An 18,170-nucleotide genomic window follows, 5' to 3' on the forward strand; every position below is an offset into this window, starting at 1 on the left:
TTAACTTATTTTAACAAAAAAGATTATTGAACAAATATTCCAAGGTGGATGTAAAAACAGAGGAAGGTGGCGCAGCCATAATCAAAGCAAGTACAAAGCCAGAGAAAAGAGTAAAGAAACCCAAAGACCCCAACGTGCCCAAAAAGACGACGAGGGTGAAAACGGAGAAGCCTAAAAAGAGAAACGGTCCCAGGGATGCGGGTCCCTTCATCTGTGACGTGGATGGGTGTGACTTCACTTGCGCCAGGAGGGATAAACTCAACTTTCATACTAATTCTAAACATTTAGGTATGTTTCAACTTAGTTTGATTTTAAATGCTTTATACTAGCGTCTACCTACACCCCTAGAGGCATCTAGAGACAACAAATTTAAAATAATTTTTTGGGGAGGGAAGGTTCTGTAGAAAAGAACCATATCGTTTTAGCGGTTAGTGAGATCTTCAGCTACAGAGGAATAGACGCACAGGGATGGGAGCATGTTTTGTTATGCAATGTATGGGACTGAGAGCGGCAAAAATGAAGCAAAAACTTCACAGTGCAGGGCAGCACTAAAGGGGCGGATGGACCCGATTATTGGTGGTTAAAATTTTCAAAGTGCTTCGATCGCGATGCTCCCTATATAAAATATGCCTAAAATTGAACATAGAACAATGTTTTCAAGTTGAAATTTATTCAGGGGTGTATATTCTGGAAATTTGACCCTGCTAAAGGGGGGGGGGGGTAAAAAAATTAAAAATACTTGTTGTGGGTAAAAATTAAGAGAACTGAAATTTTTTGCCATTTTTCTCCCCTCCTTGGTGAAAAAAACTAAAAGAAAATGTGGGAGGTTGGATAATATGTATAAAATAAAGAGTTATAAAATATTTTCCATTTTTTCCCTTCCTTGCTGGAAAAAAAATAGGAGGGGGGAAAAATAAAATATTTTGCAGCATGGGGAAAAAAATTAATATTGTGCTTTTAAAGGTAAACCCTATTTTACTTTAGGTGTACGGTACCCCTGTGATATTTGTGGGTTTCTGGCAATGAGGAAGGATAAATTAAAATTACACAAGGAACACATTTATTTAATTAACTGTCTTAATATCATTTATACATATTTTTCAGACTATATGTATGTATTTTTATTATACTTTGATTAGAAGGAATTTTTATTATACTTTTAATAGAAGGACTTATTATAACACATTGTATTTATTTATGTAATGTAGTAATTTAAATTCGAAGTTTGGATCTTTTGATTATAAAAATAGATATAGAATACGTGGATATTGTAAGAGATTCTCGTCTACCCTAATAAAATGTTTCTCACAGCTGGCTATTGTAATGATACCCCCCTCCCCCCACCTCATGACATAATCCCACCCCCTCCCCTGACCATGAAGGTTAGGATTGACAAATATCTGAGGACAATATTAGCAACCTAAATTTTTGGAAAAAAAACTCTCCTGTCACCATATCCGCGTATTATATATCTATAATATAAAGTAGAACGATGTCTGTCTGTCCGTCTGTCTGTCCGTCTGAAGCTTAAGATCTCAGTAACCGCTGAACCGATTGGGCTCTACTTTTCAGGGATTATACCTACTGGTCCTGTGATGGTTTTAAGCTATTTTCTTGGGGGGTGGGACACCCCCAACCCCCCCAAAAATTAAAAACAACCCACCAAAAAAAAAAAAAATAATTTTCTTTTTAAAACTATAATTTAAATAGTGGGGTCGACTACCTCCCCCCCCCAAAAAAAATTTCCCCCCCCCCAAAAAAATTTTAAAACTTTTCTTTTAAATCTAAAATACGAAAAATGGTTTGATTAAACCTCTTGGGGCAAAGCCCCTAGAGGCTAGGGGCGAAGCCGCTAGTAAATTTTTATAAAGTAATAGACTGGAAGCTATCTTACTTAAGAAATATCAACATATTTTCAATGGCTGTACTCAATCATTTAGCATAATTGTCGCTTTAATTGAAAAACCCTAAATTAGTATATCTCGTAATAAATGTAATTTTTAGCACATCAAATATAAAATAAAGTTAATAAAAAAATGTGTGAAAACTAGGAGAGGAAGCACTTTAACCCGCAGCCCCGGAAGAAGCGAGCACCCAAATATGAGGCGGGACAAATTCATTACTGTGACAAATGTGATTATAAAAACTTAAAAATGAGAAATTTACAGGTACAAAGTAGTTAGGTATTCAAACGAAGGCAATTTTTTGCCTAATAATTTTTATTTTTTTCGTCATTAGTTCAAAGGACATCTAAAACAATGATATCCAAAAAGTTTGTGTACAAAATTTTATCTTGTCTTTTTCCGTTTTTAGATTGTAAGTTTCAGAAAATGATTTCTATACGTTCCAAGGGGTTTGTAACTCATTTCCGTAGTCAAAAGGACATAAATATCTTTTTCCGTATCGCTTCGAAACTGATTAATATCCGGTGGATTAAAACCGGTTCTAAGCCATACTGAAAAATTATGTTTAGCATCGTATTATATCCAATTTTTCTACGAATATAACAATGTGCAATCACAAAATTAAAACCAGTTTTTTAGCCCGTGCCTTCGGCATTTCTAGACTAAAAATACTGGTTTTAATCTTATAATTTTATCTTTTATATCCGCTGAAAGCTGTTTATAACACGATGCGAGAAATAAATATTCTTCAGTTTTTATGAAAACTAACTTGTTTAATTTGATTTTCTTATGTAGGCCCATGTGGAACGAGTTCACAGTACTGCCTCCTTCACCTGTGGAGAATGTGACTTTGTGACAACATTCAAGCTAAACCTGCTGAAGCACACAGAAAGGATGCATGGATCAAAAATATTGATGTGTGACAAGTGCAGCTACACTACCAAAGATCCTATTAGGCTCAAGTACGTTTATTTATTTATGGTACCTATAGATTTTTTTGTTATGTCCCCAGATAAAAGTAACATAATGGCTGTCTGTTTATATGTTTGTATCAAAGGATCTCGCTAAAATTCACAATGTAGCTTCTCAATTTTTCTGGGCAAGAATACAACCATTTTTGGGAAGTGTACCACCACTCTCGCAAGAGAATTTGCCCATAGAACCTTACTTCAACACAATCAAACAAAAAAACTTTTTAAAAGTAAAATTGAAAGTAAAATATGACTCTTTCCCCCCTTTCTCCTAAAGCTGAAGGCTTCAAATTTTGGGAGTTGGGTCTACTTGTGACAGTCTTTCAGCAGTTAGATCGGTGTATTTCTTTCAGGCTTCCTTTAATGTTATTTAATATATAAGTATTTAAACATGATGATACATAATATCCATTTGACCTGTATGATTATCATTAATATTATATAATATTTAGGTATCATAATGAGGCTAAACATGATGATACAAAATATCCATGTGACCTTTGTGACTACATCGCTTCCCTCAGATGTGAATTACAAAGACATTTTAGGAAAGAGTTTAATTCATTTTTCTTTTAAATAACCTAATTTTTAATTAATCTACGTTTCTTTTTTTATAAGTTAAACAACCTCCATAAGAGCAAAGTTTAACAAATATGACGGACTTACAAACATAGAAAAATATAGATAGACTTTACCCTCAAAATTATTTCAAAATCTGAGCAAAAATAGCTTATGTACAAAATATCTGAGATTTTAGATTTACTATGCTTCCAAAATTGTAACTTTTCTGCTTCAGTTATCATGCAAACTTTGAATTCAATAGGACATTCTAACTAACATGCTTAAATTAAATATCGGGGCTATTAGTTACGGTTGGTTAGAGTTGCACAGACTGACTCTGATTGTAGAAAAGCTTCTTTTTATTAAAAACAAGGATGACAACATCCATAAAAGCGAAGCTCTGAAATGGAAGGACAAACGAACATTAACACTTGTAGATCGTCAGAACTGAATTAGCAGAATATTAATGCATCAGTACAAAAAATATTTTAAGAAAATTTGTTGCAAAACTGCATAAATAAATGATACTGTTTAAGAACATACTTATATTTTTGGGACTTGTTTATAGAGATGCTTCGCTTATAACATTGTACCTTGTTGTAATAGGAATCAGTTTTCAAAAAATCAGAAGAATCGGATAATTTTAACATACAAAAATTTGTTGTCAAAAAAGTTAAAAATCGACATGTTTAAAATGGACGTACGGACATTCTGGTATTGTTTATAGAGTTGTTACGCTTTTCTAATTGTACCTAACTACTATAGGAATCATCTTGCAAAGTTTGGAATCGATAGGACAATTATAACCTGTTTAAATTAACGAAAAGGGCTAACTCTCTGTGACGGACGGACGGACGGACCCTAATTATAGAAAAGCTTCGCTTTTAAAAATGAAATAATCAATGAAACTGTGAACCCGTGAAAGCAGACGAAAGCACCGCGGGGAAACTTATAAGTGTGACCAATGTGAGTATGTTGGCAAAAGATTTGATAATTTAAGGTTAGTTTGTTTTATATTATTTATTCATGTAGCGCAGCTACTCTTTTACTAATGTTTGTCTAATGAAGAACGTGAAGAACGATATCTGTTTCCATTTTTTTCAGGTAGAAAGAGGATATTGGATTGTTAACTAAACTGGTACTCCAAAGTTTATAAAAATGTTTTCTCATACAATTGGCTTTTCAACTTTGGGGACTTTAATTAATATTTGATTGGTTGATTCGTTTAGTCGAGAATCCAATCGTTTAAACCACTATTTAATACCTCAGGGATCATAAGAAGAGAATTCACGAAGTTCACCTGGGTTCAGATAATAACAGATCTCCCAAGACACCCAGAAGAAAGAAGCCAAAATTAAAGCAACCAGACCTTCCGATGGACTTACAGGTCAGTGTTGTAAAAGGGGGGGGGGAAGTTTTGACACATTTGCGTAAACAGGGAGTATAGGCTTTATCTTTGGACTGAGAGGATAGGTTATTAGGGATAAAATCATTCTTATATGATGAATTTTCCCAAGTTTTAAGATTTTTTGGATAGGCCTCCAGGTTCCGGAGCTCCAGGCCTCCAGGTTCCGGAGCTCCAGGCCTCCAGGTCCTCTCTGTACAGGTAAAAATTAAAAAAATAATTTTTTTTTTGAAGAGTTAGAAGTCAACCTATGAAACAAAATATGCATATTTTTGAATGTTATTCACTTATTTGAAGAAAAAACGCATATTTTGTTTCATAAGTTGACTTCTAACTCTTCAAAAAAAAAAATTTTTTTTTCATTTTTACCTGTACAGAGAGGACCTGGAGGCCTGGAGCTCCGGAACCTGGAGGCCTATCCAAAAAATCTTAAAACTTGGGAAAATTCATCATATAAGAATGATTTTATCCCTAATAACCTATACTCTCAGTCCAAAGATAAAGCCTATACTCCCTGTTTACGCAAATGTGTCAAAACTTCCCCCCCCCCCCTTAATACAGTGGGATGCTTTCAGGGTGACCGATTTTTCTCATATCAATGTCACTTTCGCCCTTATTGTGGGTGCTGGGTGAGAGATAGACCCTAAGTCCTTTTGAGTTTTCTCTAGACACCTTAACATCGAAAATTGGCCTACTTAAGCTCCACTGGTGACTCGGCACGTTGAAAGCATCTCACGTTTGATAAAGAATATGGTAAAGGGTACAGGATTTATAGGCAATCACCCACCCCCCCCCCTCCCTTTCATGAAAAAAAACCAAAAGCATATAAAATAAAACTAGATAAAAACTGGTTAGTGTTAGCCTATATAATCTGTCTCTCTTATTCCTTTTCATGTTTTTATTTATATCTAGGTGCAACCGCCTACCGGCGTAAGTCCAATAGCTGCCGCCACCGGCGGCAATAGTCATTACAGCGGCGCAACAGCTGCTTATCCCGGCCAATCAGTCATACGCGGCCCAATTCATTCTTCAGCTGGAAGCGGACAAGTCCATGGTCCACACTCCTCGCCGCATTTGCAACATTCACAGCTGGCAGCTGCGCTGCAACAGCAAAGAGACCATTCTAGCGGCAGTCATGCGCCTCACATGACAGCGGCTATTAACAGCATACACAATGTGGTGGATGAGAAGCCAACAGCTGAAGAATTGAGTATTTATGTGAACTCTATGAACCCTGCAAATAGACATCACAACAGTAGTTTAATTTTCCAGTGAAACCTGTTTTTTTAAATCATAATTTACAGCTAATATATTAGGCATGTCACACCAGGAAGAAAAGCGTGAAAACTAACCATAATAACTTTACGATACTTGGTCGCGTAATAGAGTCCTTTTATATAATGTTTCACCTACTTCTTATTTATGGTCTTAAGACATTTGATATTGACTACTATGTATATTGGTGAAATGAGCTTATACAGTGAAAAAAAAAAATTTTAAAATTGCATTTTATTGAAATGTTTGAGTTATTGTGAATCAAAGTTTGCTTTAAATTATAAATAAACTTCAATAAGTGGCAAAATAAATTCTTTAGACATTTTTACCGAAATCAATTTTCATCCATTAATTTATTGGTTTTATTAGCACCTAGTTATGTATTGTTTTTGATTGTATTTATGAGTTTAAATTTACATCTGAAATGTATTTAAAATTGCTAACTTAGTTAGTTTATTTGTTATCAATAATTTTAACATTTTCTTAATAAATAATGGTTAATTAAAAATATTTTTATTGTAAATAATGATGACAACATCCAGAAAAGTGAAACCTAACAAATTAAAATCAGTTAAACAGACAAACGAACATTACCAATTATAAGAGTAACATTGCATTTTGAACAATATTCGAAATAAATCTTCGAATATTATGCTTTTAAATTACTCCATATTGTTTCAGGAATCAGTGAATAAAAATTAAAAATCGATAGGCCAATTCTAAACCGGAAATACGAACAAAATGAGCTATATGCTACAGACGAATAAACGCAACGTTTAGAAACCTTAATAAATCGTTCCCGAAAATTGATCGAAATCTGAAATTGACAAATTGATAAAAACAAAACATTTGATATGATATTTTTAAGTTTTAAAAAAAAGAAAAATATCGAAAATAAAATAATATATAATTTATTCAAATCTTAGTTACAAACTATTGTACTTACATTTTTACTAATACAATTTGTTAAGGTAGTGGCTTCGCCCCTAAAAACATTGGTCCTGCAGTTAGCGGGATCTTAAGCTTCATCCGAACGGACGGATAGACATCTTTTTACTACATGTTGTACATAAATATTATTTTTAACATAAATAAATATCAATAAATAAGAACAGCGTATAATTTTGTTGTATTTTAGAAAATAAATGTTAAGATTTAATAAAGCACAAGGTTAAGTTTGAGAAATTATCATGAAAGATATTAAAACTAGTTTGGGGATAGGATACTGAAAAATAAATAGATATTTTCTCCATTTATCATATGTAAAATTGGCACTTTCCCCTAAAGTACCTAGTCAAGCACATAACCCCTCCCCCCCACTTTATTTTGATAAAAAGGTGGGTTAGTTTTTCGTGTTTGTGTTTTATACTGGGTAAAGGGTAGGTATAGCCTCAAAGGATTGTGGCACTGCAATTACAGGCCCAACAGGGTTTAGGCATAAAGAAAAAATCTTTATTTTCATTTTATTTTGAAATTAAGGGATGAGTTTCTTTGCTCGCGGGGGAACTTGAGGTAAAGAATCGTCAAATTTGATATTACTAAAGATTTAAATAAATAGGTAATATAGCATAATTATGTTTCTCGTGTTCATTCGAAGCCGATTAATATCCGGTGGATTAGAACCGGTTCTCAGCCATACGAAAAAATATGTCTAGCATCGTATTACATCCAGTTTTCTACGAATATAAAAATGTACAATCATAAGATTAAAAACAGTTTTTTAGCCCGTGCCTTCGGCATCTCGGGGCTAAAAAACTGAGTTTAATCTTGTAATTGTACATTTATATATCCGCGGAAAACTGTTTATAATACTATTACTATGTTCTCACAAGGTTGATTGTTCAGTGTTGAAAGGACAACTTACTAATCTTCCATTCTTTACCTAAACAAACAAATATTATTTAGCTTTAAACTACCATTAAACTTATCAGGGCTCGGCAGTCGTACCTAAGCCTCGAACAAATGAAAGTTAGGGTGACAGGCTGTTGTTGAGCCCTACAATTTATGCATTTATCATGTTAGTCTGTGAAATACTTTACTTAGCGTTTTAAAATCAACTAGAACCGTACAAATTTGTACTACTTACTTTTATACATTTAAGGTAAGTAGATTTTAAGATTCAGTAATTTTTTATCATACAGTTTAACTGCCTTTAGCAGTGAACCTGCCAAAAATTATCATTTTACTAATTTATATTACCTTGATTTTCTTAAGGCTGACATAGGCAGGTATAGCTCCATACAAAGTATAATCCTAAATAAAATATAATGTTAGTTATGTATGAAAACTAGTGGCTGCGCCCCTAGCATCTATGTGCTATTGACTAGAAGGAGTATTCAAGAAGGAAACTATCCTAAAACTAAACTAAGATATAAGAATTAAATAGCCTTAAACCTATAGATTTTTACATAAAATGGAGAACCATTTCAGCATTTATCAAAATTTTAAGCTACATACAAATAAAACCTTACTACTTTATATAAGCTAATCTATTCCCCATGATAAAAGTAATAATAAAATTATATTAGTCTTAAATTAAACAAAACTGAGATATCACAAAGGTTGAAAAATTGAAACTTGAAACAAGATTGAATTTTTTGGTGAGCTTATAAGTACACATATGCAGGTATAAGGTATAACCAACAAGCGAAATAAATATAAAATAATATTTTGGGGGCAAATGGAGAGGTCGTCAATTTTACGATGTGTTGCCCCCCAACGACAGCTGAAAAACACGTATAGGTTACGTGATTTTTTTCCGAATTTATTTCATTGTTGGTATAAGCTGACACATATGTATGTATTAGGTAAGCTAGGTTTGTTATATTGATTATGTTAACCCCCAAACAGTGATTAAAGAACTGTGGGGCTTAGGTTATAAATGTTTTGGGTGAAGTTCATAAGTGCAATTCCCATTAGCCGAAAATATTGTTAAACAATAAAAAATTGAAATTGTTGGAGTGTGGTACAGTACGCCAATTAACAAAGACAAAGTTTGTTTTTCTCAAGTATTTTGTAAAAGTTTTGATTCTAGAAATAGCAAGCCTCGGCAGCACGCGTAAGTCAAAAGGAAAACAAACATTTACAGTTTTAAAAATCAGAAGGAAGTCTAAACCTGACCTAAATATTCAACAACAAAAAAATCAAAGCATCCAAAGGTATTTAAATTTGAAAATTAGTCGCGGCTGCCGAGCCCTGAAAAATAGCAACAAAGGTTACTTAATTAAATAAACAAGGACGTTATTATTTAAAGCTTTTTTTTGTGAGGGAACTTGCTGAGTCCGACGGACAGACAAATATAATAATTACTAAGTATCTACGTTCCCCTCAAACTCTTGTAGTATAGGGAGGGAGGGGACATTGGTAAGTTTATTACACTGGTCCGAAAGTTTTATGATAACGTTTTCTTATTGGTTGGTTTAACAACTTTGGGGACTTTAATAAATTTTGATTGGTTGACACATTAAGTAAAGTGTACCAACGTTTCTACAACTAATTGTGATCTACAGAAGGGGTTAATTCATCAATATATAGGCCATTGTCTTATCCCTATAGATCCCTAGCTGTTGTATAATAATACACAGAATATGTTAGACACTAGAGGAAATAATTGACCAAATTATCCTGATTGTTTTCCTATTTACTTACAAATTTTCTCCAAAATTAGAATAGAGAAAACTGTATAGAGCATAAAGAGATTTTTTTCTAAGAAAATTAAGGAAAAATTACAAGATACATTAAAAAGACAAAATTTTTATATCCCCTTTTAAAGGCTTAGTCCATAGAGAATAGGGGAACAGTGACAAAATCTGTGAATAAATTGCTATTGCAATATCTAGGCAATTTAAATTTAGATTTTAACTGTAAACGACTTTCTTCCAATTTTTGACACATAATCTATACCAAACCCAGAGATTTTAATGGATAAGACAATTGACGATAAATTGACTTATATTCCGAATGATAGTAAACAAACTACTTCAGTAGATTGGTTGAAAATTATTGTTTGAAAGGTTTGGATCAACTTATCAAAGCGCAATAAAAATTCCTAAAGTTGTTTAGCCAATTAATAAGATACAATTTAAATTTATAGTATCTCCCATGCTCCCTGGCTAAAGCATTTAAATTAAAGTCACCTTTTATCAATGGGTTTATTAATACTTGGATAGATTACCAGATTATGTATTCTATTCAAGTAAAACCTGTGGCTAGCTAAAATAACGACCCACCCTATCTTCCCACCTTTAAATCCTTCTCTTTATTTCTACAAGTAAAGTAACAATAAATGACAGAGGAAATTGCAACCTAAATTGACGATAATTTTTACCCTATCATAATATCCACAAGGATGACAACATCACTAAAAGCGAAGCTCTGAAACTGAAGGACAAACTGATATTAACACTTGTGTAGTGTCAGAACTGAATAATCATAATATAAATGTATAAGAGTCGAAGCAAAAATGTAAGTAAACTTGTTGAAAATCTGATTTACACACGATAATGTTTATGGACATACTTACATTTTTAGGACTTGATTATAGAGTTGCTTTGCTTTTAATATTGTACTTTGTTAGCCCAGGAATCAGTATACAAAAAATCAGACCAATCGGATAATTAGATCAAATAAAAGTTTGCTGTTAAAAAAGTAATAAAATCAACATGTTTAAAATGTACATACTGACACTCTTTTAGTGATTATAGAGTTGCTACGCTTTCTAAATCGTACCTAACTATTACAGGAATCACCATGCATGGGTTGAAATTGATAGGAAAATTCTAACATGCCTAAATTAACAAAAAAAGCTATCCGTTCCGGACGTATGGACGGACCGAACCTAATTATAGAAAAGTTTCGCTTTTACTGCTAGAAGATTACAAATGTAACCTGATTGTTAACTGGAGATTGAGAGTAAATAGTTTTCCATTCTTTACAGTTTGGCTCCAGTTTTAGCACCTTAGCAATTTTTAACAAGATTAGTTGTTATAAAAACTGATGTCTTTTTGAATACAAAAAAGGTTTCTGTCTGTTCACGAACAAACCCATAAAACGTGTAGAAATAATTTCTGAAAGTTAATATTTTAATCCGACGGAAACAGGTAAAAATTTCATTTAGCTATACATACTTACATCCTAAAAAGTGTAAATTTTCATTGCAAATTAAAATTAATGTCATAATTTCAATGATAAAGGAAAAGTGTCAAAAGTGAAAACCACCTTAATATTGAAATCTTGTCCTGTGAAATATTAAAGATCCTTACCTTAGGAAAGCTAACGTATTCATACTTGTTGAGCGGGGCGGTATCACAACTTTTGAATATATTATTTATAGCAAGGGTGGCTCCACCACTATAGTATATACACCCAGCATGACTCACAGCACCACCTTAATAATATATTATTATAGCAAGGGTAGCTCCACCACTATAGTATATACACGCAGCATGACTCACAGCACCACCTTAATAATATATTATTATAGCAAGGGTAGCTCCACCACTATAGTATATAAACCCAGCATGACTCACAGCACCTCCTTAATAATATATTATTATAGCAAGGGTAGCTCCACCACTATAGTATATACACACAGCATGACTCACAGCACCACCTTAATAATATATTATTATAGCAAGGGTAGCTCCACCACTATAGTATATACACCCAGCATGACTCACAGCACCACCTTAATAATATATTATTATAGCAAGGGTAGCTCCACCACTATAGTATATACACCCAGCATGACTCACAGCACCACCTTAATAATATATTATTATAGCAAGGGTAGCTCCACCACTATAGTATGTACACCCAGCATGACTCACAGCACCACCTTAATAATATATTATTATAGCAAGGGTAGCTCCACCACTATAGTATGTACACCCAGCATGACTCACAGCACCACCTTAGTAATATATTATTATAGCAAGGGTAGCTCCACCACTATAGTATATACACACAGCATGACTCACAGCACCTCCTTAATAATATATTATTATAGCAAGGGTAGCTCCACCACTATAGTATATACACACAGCATGACTCACAGCACCACCTTAATAATATATTATTATAGCAAGGGTAGCTCCACCACTATAGTATATAAACCCAGCATGACTCACAGCACCTCCTTAATAATATATTATTATAGCAAGGGTAGCTCCACCACTATAGTATATACACACAGCATGACTCACAGCACCACCTTAATAATATATTATTATAGCAAGGGTAGCTCCACCACTATAGTATATACACACAGCATGACTCACAGCACCACCTTAATAATATATTATTATAGCAAGGGTAGCTCCACCACTATAGTATATACACACAGCATGACTCACAGCACCTCCTTAATAATATATTATTATAGCAAGGGTAGCTCCACCACTATAGTATATACACACAGCATGACTCACAGCACCACCTTAATAATATATTATTATAGCAAGGGTAGCTCCACCACTATAGTATATACACACAGCATGACTCACAGCACCTCCTTAATAATATATTATTATAGCAAGGGTAGCTCCAGCACTATAGTATATACACCCAGCATGACTCACAGCACCTCCTTAATAATATATTATTATAGCAAGGGTAGCTCCACCACTATAGTATATACACACAGCATGACTGACAGCACCACCTTAATAATATATTATTATAGCAAGGGTAGCTCCACCACTATAGTATATACACCCAGCATGACTCACAGCACCTCCTTAATAATATATTATTATAGCAAGGGTAGCTCCACCACTATAGTATACATATACACACAGCATGACTCACAGCACCTCCTTAATAATATATTATTATAGCAAGGGTAGCTCCACCACTATAGTATGTACACCCAGCATGACTCACAGCACCACCTTAATAATATATTATTATAGCAAGGGTAGCTCCACCACTATAGTATATACACACAGCATGACTCACAGCACCTCCTTAATAATATATTATTATAGCAAGGGTAGCTCCACAACTATACATCACCTTCATATTAAACACAAAGGAAAGGTTGGATCAAAAGCTTTTGTCAAGTCAAAAATCACCAAACAGGATCAAATTACCGAATCAAAATGACAGAAAAAATAAAATTACTAATAATCTGAATTAAAATTTAACTGAAATTCATATGTTTTAAACTTAAAAAATTAACTCACCAAAAGCATATCCTCTGAAAGAAATGATTCTGTCTTCCACTTCTAAACTTGTCCTGAAAAAGGAATGTCTATTATTCTTATGGTACAGCAATTAAAGATTTTAAAAAAATGGTTTTAAAAAATATTCCCTTTACACACAGCTTTAAAGATCTTTATCAAAAGAGTTTGTATTAGGGAAATAATATTGTTTTGGGATGGTTGTCTTAACCCGCCCATAATAGACCAAAACCTGACCCAGACCTATATCAAGCTACCATGTAGAGTAATGTTCATAAGATTTTGTGTAAGAGAAAGACAGTTGTCCTGCTTCTTTTGCATTAGGATTAAACTTTGAGAACACTTTCTCTAAAGTTGGGGATAAATAATTTACCTGGGTAAGGTAGGCCCCTGGCTCCAGAAACCCTTGGCAGGATCAAATACCCAGACAGAATTACTTGGATTCTGATAGAAAGATTTGAGCTCTGGATCATATTCAATTGTATATCCACCAATAAGATAAAGTTTTGCCAGGTGCCATACTGTGGCTCCACCAGATATTCTAAATACAAAATTAAGCTTAAAACTTACCAAGACTACATGTTTAATATATATTCATAAAACAGATGGAGGGAGAAAAAAGTAATTGAAGAAAGTAATGATCAATTATATAAAAACAAGAAAACGAATGTCATATGTAATGTAATGAACATTATAAATATTTAGGAATTTATTTCCTCGTATTTATTCGAATCCGGTGGATAGGAACCGGTTCTCATCCATACAAAAAACTATGTCTAGCATCGTATTATATCCAGTTTTCTACGAATATAGAAATGTACAATCATAAGATTAAAACCAGTTTTTTTAGCCGGTGCTCGGGGCTAAAAAAACTAGTTTTAATCTTATAATTGTACATTCTATATCCGCGGAAAGCCGTTTATAATACGATACGAGAAATAACTAATATAACTAGAATTAATGACATACAAACAGTCCTGAATTATAATAAAGGTGTAATAATAGTTATTTCTCGCATCGTATTATAAACGGCTTTCCGCGGATTATAGAATGTACAGTTATAAGATTAAAACTAGTTTTTTAGCCCGAGGTGCCAAAGGCACCGGCTAAAAAACGTGGTTTTAATTTTATGATTGTATATTTTTATATTCGTAGAAAGCTGGATATAATACGATGCTAGACATAGTTTTTTTTCGTATGGATGAGAACCGGTTCCTATCCACCGGATTCGAATAAATACGAGAAAATATAAAAAAAAACGACAAAAAGTTCATGATCCTATTAGGTAAGAGAGGCATAGTTTCCGACTATCTATTATGAGGTAAATTTCGTATATAACAACCTCAAAAAGTTTGTGACATAAACAATAAATATACATTAAAAATGTCCCAATTACCTGAATGGTGTTTCATCTGGAAACCTGATCCAAACCTTTGTACTCAAATCATGAATATGAAGGGATCTAGAAATAAGGGGCTCCTCTCCTGAAATAAAATATTAATTGAGTGTTTGACTTTCGATTATCTTTTAGATTATAAGTTAAATTTTACCTTCATTTTTTTAAATTACAAAAATATAAAAAAAACTTTTTTGTAAATTAAACATTACATCTTTATATTATTTGATTTAAACTCGTATATCAAACTTAGTAATATTATTTAAAGATTTTATTTTTATTTAACTAATTTGAGTTTTTTATATTAGGATACATTAGACCAAGGTTTTTCTTAAATTATCTAATATATTTACAAACATTTGTCTTTAAAGTCTTTAATAAATCTATAAATGAAACACCTATTGAAGTTAGTTTAGTTTTCCACAGACTATGTCCAGCTTTGTAACTCTGACTGTAACGCGTGTGAAATTCCTAAATTATTATAATATAGTTGTTACTTTTTCTTAAGGTGCCTATCGAGCACTGAAACCTTAAACCTTATTTTAAAATAAAAAAAATTGCTTATGCTTAACTATATCTACAGTGCCCTAATCCTGTGTGGCTGCCATGTACCCAATATAACCTTACCTTACCGGAACTAAAGTAAACAACAAACAAGCGAAAAACTACCTCTCATTTATTTCGATTAATTTCAAAACAAGGGGAGGGGTGGTGATATTCTCGACTAGGCACTTTGAGGTAAACCGCTATACTCAAAAAAACGCCCATCTCAGAAAACGCCTATCTTAAAAAACGCCCATCTCAGAAAACGCCTATCTTAAAAAACGCCTATCTTAAAAAACGCCTATCTCAGAAAACGCCTATCTCAAAAAACGCCTTTTTCATAAAATGCCTACTACATTTTTAAAAATTATCTTGTAGTGAAATATGTCAGTCTAAGGAGGTTTTGTAAGTATTGTACAATATGTACATTACCCCGTCCTGTTTTAGAAATATTTTGTTAAAATTTTTGCCCCCAGCCATAATATGGTTGATTTATGCAAAATAATGACCCATGCAAAATATTAAAGTAAGTGATCCGCTTTAGATTATGAAATACTAATTGAAATTCAATAAGTTGACCAACGTAAATTTAAATTCAACAAACCTGCCCAAAAAAGTAAATTTCTTAAATTGAATACTTAAATATTTTACTCTTAAAAATAAATGTACTTAACTGTTCTTCTTAATATCAAAAGGTATTTATCTTTTAGTTACACATAAAAATAATGAATATATTTGTGGTCACCTGTAAATCAAAAGAGCACCAAATATATCCAAAGTCAGGTCCATGAATAACACGAGTTCCAGAAAATATGTACAAATTTCCCTTAACAAAAATTTAATTTAAACCTTAAATCTGTGGACAAATTTTGATTATTATATAAAAATTAATGGCGAAACACTTTGGACACTGACGGTTGGTACAATCCAACGAAGATGAATTTAAAGTCCCTAAAGTTTTTATGTCAACAAGCAGAGATAGTTTTTCATAAAACTTTGGGTACCAGTAAAAAATACATTACAATTCCCACAATTTCTGTATCGAACAAGATGTTTTTTCTTTTGTGTAGCAACAGCCATAATTTTTGCTTTTTAAACGGACCAAACTAATTTTGCTCGATTCACTTCACTAAGAGATGTGTACAACGAACCGACGTTAACACAGACATTGTCAATTGGTCCGTATGGGTTTACCTTAAAGCATGCAGAATTGCTGTCAAACAAGGTGATCTCACTGTCAGGTGGAGGAACAAGTTTGAATGTTTCACAGGTCTCTCCTTCACCAACTAAAATAGACAAGGTTTTTTTGGGGTTTCCCTCAAAGTACCTGGTCGTGCACAGAACCCCCCCCCCCTCCTTATTTTGATAGATAATACGGGTTGTAATTGACATAATAACAGCATGAAATTTTGAAATAAACCTTTTTGTTAAATTTACATCCAATTTATGACATAAGATTAGGTAACATAATATCGACATAACGATGTTCCAAGGATATAATGATTTATGGCCGATAAATTGATGTAAATCCCCAATGACGATATACAAAACTACCCATTTTATAGATTACAATTAGTGGTTAAAAGTTTGGACACTATATTAATGAACCAACCAATTAGAATTCATTAAAAGTTTTTAAAGTTGTTAAAGCCACCGAAAAAGAAAACTTAATTATAAAACTTTGGAGACTAGCGTAATAAACAGCCCAATGTCTCCTCCCTCCTTGGATTTTTTTACTACCTTGTTGGTGGGCGGTGTTATTTCCATTGTTAGAATCCAGACAATTTCCAATTATGTACACATAACCAGTCTAAAATATCATTTGGGTGAACGTTAGTTTGTCTATTTGTAATGCTTTTTTGAAACCAGAAATATTTTGTAATTTCAGCTGCTTTGAATATTGAGTATCCACTTAAAAAAAACAAAGCTCTTTATGGTGCATATAAAAAAAAACTTAATGCATTACAACTGATCAATTATAGGCCAATACACAGACTAAATTACCAATGGTAGGCTAGTATACATTTAAATCGAGCGATGATAGGCCAGTATGACGTCATTTTTTTTTGGTACCGGAAAAAGCTTTCAAATCAAAAATACATAACTTTTACTTTCGTCCCAAAATGTGCATTCTTTCCAATAAAAAAATTGTGGTCAGATGTTCCAATTAAAAATTGAGGATCTATAAACTATATATCTATTCCATAAAGCCTTTTTTAGTGCCTATAAAAAATGACTTCATACTGACATTCTATTGGTCAATGCAAATGTATACTGGCCTGCCATTGGTTATTTAGTCTGTGTATCGGCCTATGCGTCATTTTTTCCAAGTCACTTTAAAGAGCTTCTTCCATTAACATTAAAATTAAATAATTTTACCTCAGATGAACACACAGAGCTTGCCCTCAGATCAACATTATCATCACTAAAATATTTTCACAAAAAATATTAATTTTATCAAATATTGATATTTTAAATATGAAATCCTTTTTAAATATTTAATATATTTGCTTAGAATAAACATTATTTAAAATATTAAAATAATATTTTGATAAAAAATCATGTACTATTAAGTTACATTATTACATATTTAATTTTTTGATAGTAAAGATTTTCTATAATTAGGGTGTCGTGCTTTCTCATAATTTTGTAATTTTTAAACATAAAATCTTGGATGTTTGAGTGTCAGTATGTGTGTTTTAACTGAGAGATTTCAATAATTAATGAACCAACATAAAATATCCCCCCCCCCACCCACCCATTTTTTTTATAAAACTTAAATGACAAGGGTGGGGAGGGTTAATCTCCCCCCTAAGGCCTCTAGTCAGACATTTAAGTGGGAAGTAATTCTATATTTGTTACCAAAAGTTCGTATTGCATTCAATGTATAGATATAATATAATCCAGATAATTACTTTGTAGCGACTTGGCTGT

General features: G+C 32.8%; 2 protein-coding genes across 2 annotated transcripts in view; one reads left to right on the forward strand and one right to left on the reverse strand.

Annotated features, from left to right (window-relative positions):
• Positions 1 to 6,624, forward strand: part of LOC145321516 (uncharacterized) — a 16,464-nt gene extending 9,840 nt beyond the window's left edge. The window contains exons 15-22 of the mRNA XM_080162927.1: positions 45 to 288; positions 985 to 1,050; positions 2,050 to 2,168; positions 2,700 to 2,866; positions 3,328 to 3,421; positions 4,363 to 4,436; positions 4,706 to 4,823; positions 5,754 to 6,624. Of these exons, the coding sequence (XP_080019053.1) occupies positions 45 to 288; positions 985 to 1,050; positions 2,050 to 2,168; positions 2,700 to 2,866; positions 3,328 to 3,421; positions 4,363 to 4,436; positions 4,706 to 4,823; positions 5,754 to 6,116 (1,245 nt within the window). The 3' untranslated portion in view covers positions 6,117 to 6,624. The remainder of the gene's footprint in view (positions 1 to 44; positions 289 to 984; positions 1,051 to 2,049; positions 2,169 to 2,699; positions 2,867 to 3,327; positions 3,422 to 4,362; positions 4,437 to 4,705; positions 4,824 to 5,753) is intronic.
• Positions 6,625 to 7,014: 390 nt separating this feature from the next.
• The window catches only part of LOC145321570 (uncharacterized), a 44,313-nt gene continuing 33,157 nt past the window's right edge, over positions 7,015 to 18,170 (reverse strand). The window contains exons 19-30 of the mRNA XM_080163007.1: positions 17,616 to 17,661; positions 16,977 to 17,046; positions 16,431 to 16,522; positions 15,982 to 16,062; positions 15,092 to 15,164; positions 14,694 to 14,781; positions 13,671 to 13,838; positions 13,301 to 13,353; positions 11,378 to 11,502; positions 11,004 to 11,072; positions 8,316 to 8,369; positions 7,015 to 7,998 (exon numbers count right to left, since the gene is read on the reverse strand). Coding sequence (XP_080019133.1) covers positions 7,942 to 7,998; positions 8,316 to 8,369; positions 11,004 to 11,072; positions 11,378 to 11,502; positions 13,301 to 13,353; positions 13,671 to 13,838; positions 14,694 to 14,781; positions 15,092 to 15,164; positions 15,982 to 16,062; positions 16,431 to 16,522; positions 16,977 to 17,046; positions 17,616 to 17,661 — 976 coding nt within the window. The 3' untranslated portion in view covers positions 7,015 to 7,941. The remainder of the gene's footprint in view (positions 7,999 to 8,315; positions 8,370 to 11,003; positions 11,073 to 11,377; positions 11,503 to 13,300; positions 13,354 to 13,670; positions 13,839 to 14,693; positions 14,782 to 15,091; positions 15,165 to 15,981; positions 16,063 to 16,430; positions 16,523 to 16,976; positions 17,047 to 17,615; positions 17,662 to 18,170) is intronic.

This window comes from Acartia tonsa, chromosome 1 (assembly GCF_053477335.1).
Source record: "Acartia tonsa isolate MP-2025a chromosome 1, ASM5347733v1, whole genome shotgun sequence".
Classification (NCBI taxonomy): domain Eukaryota; kingdom Metazoa; phylum Arthropoda; class Copepoda; order Calanoida; family Acartiidae; genus Acartia; species Acartia tonsa.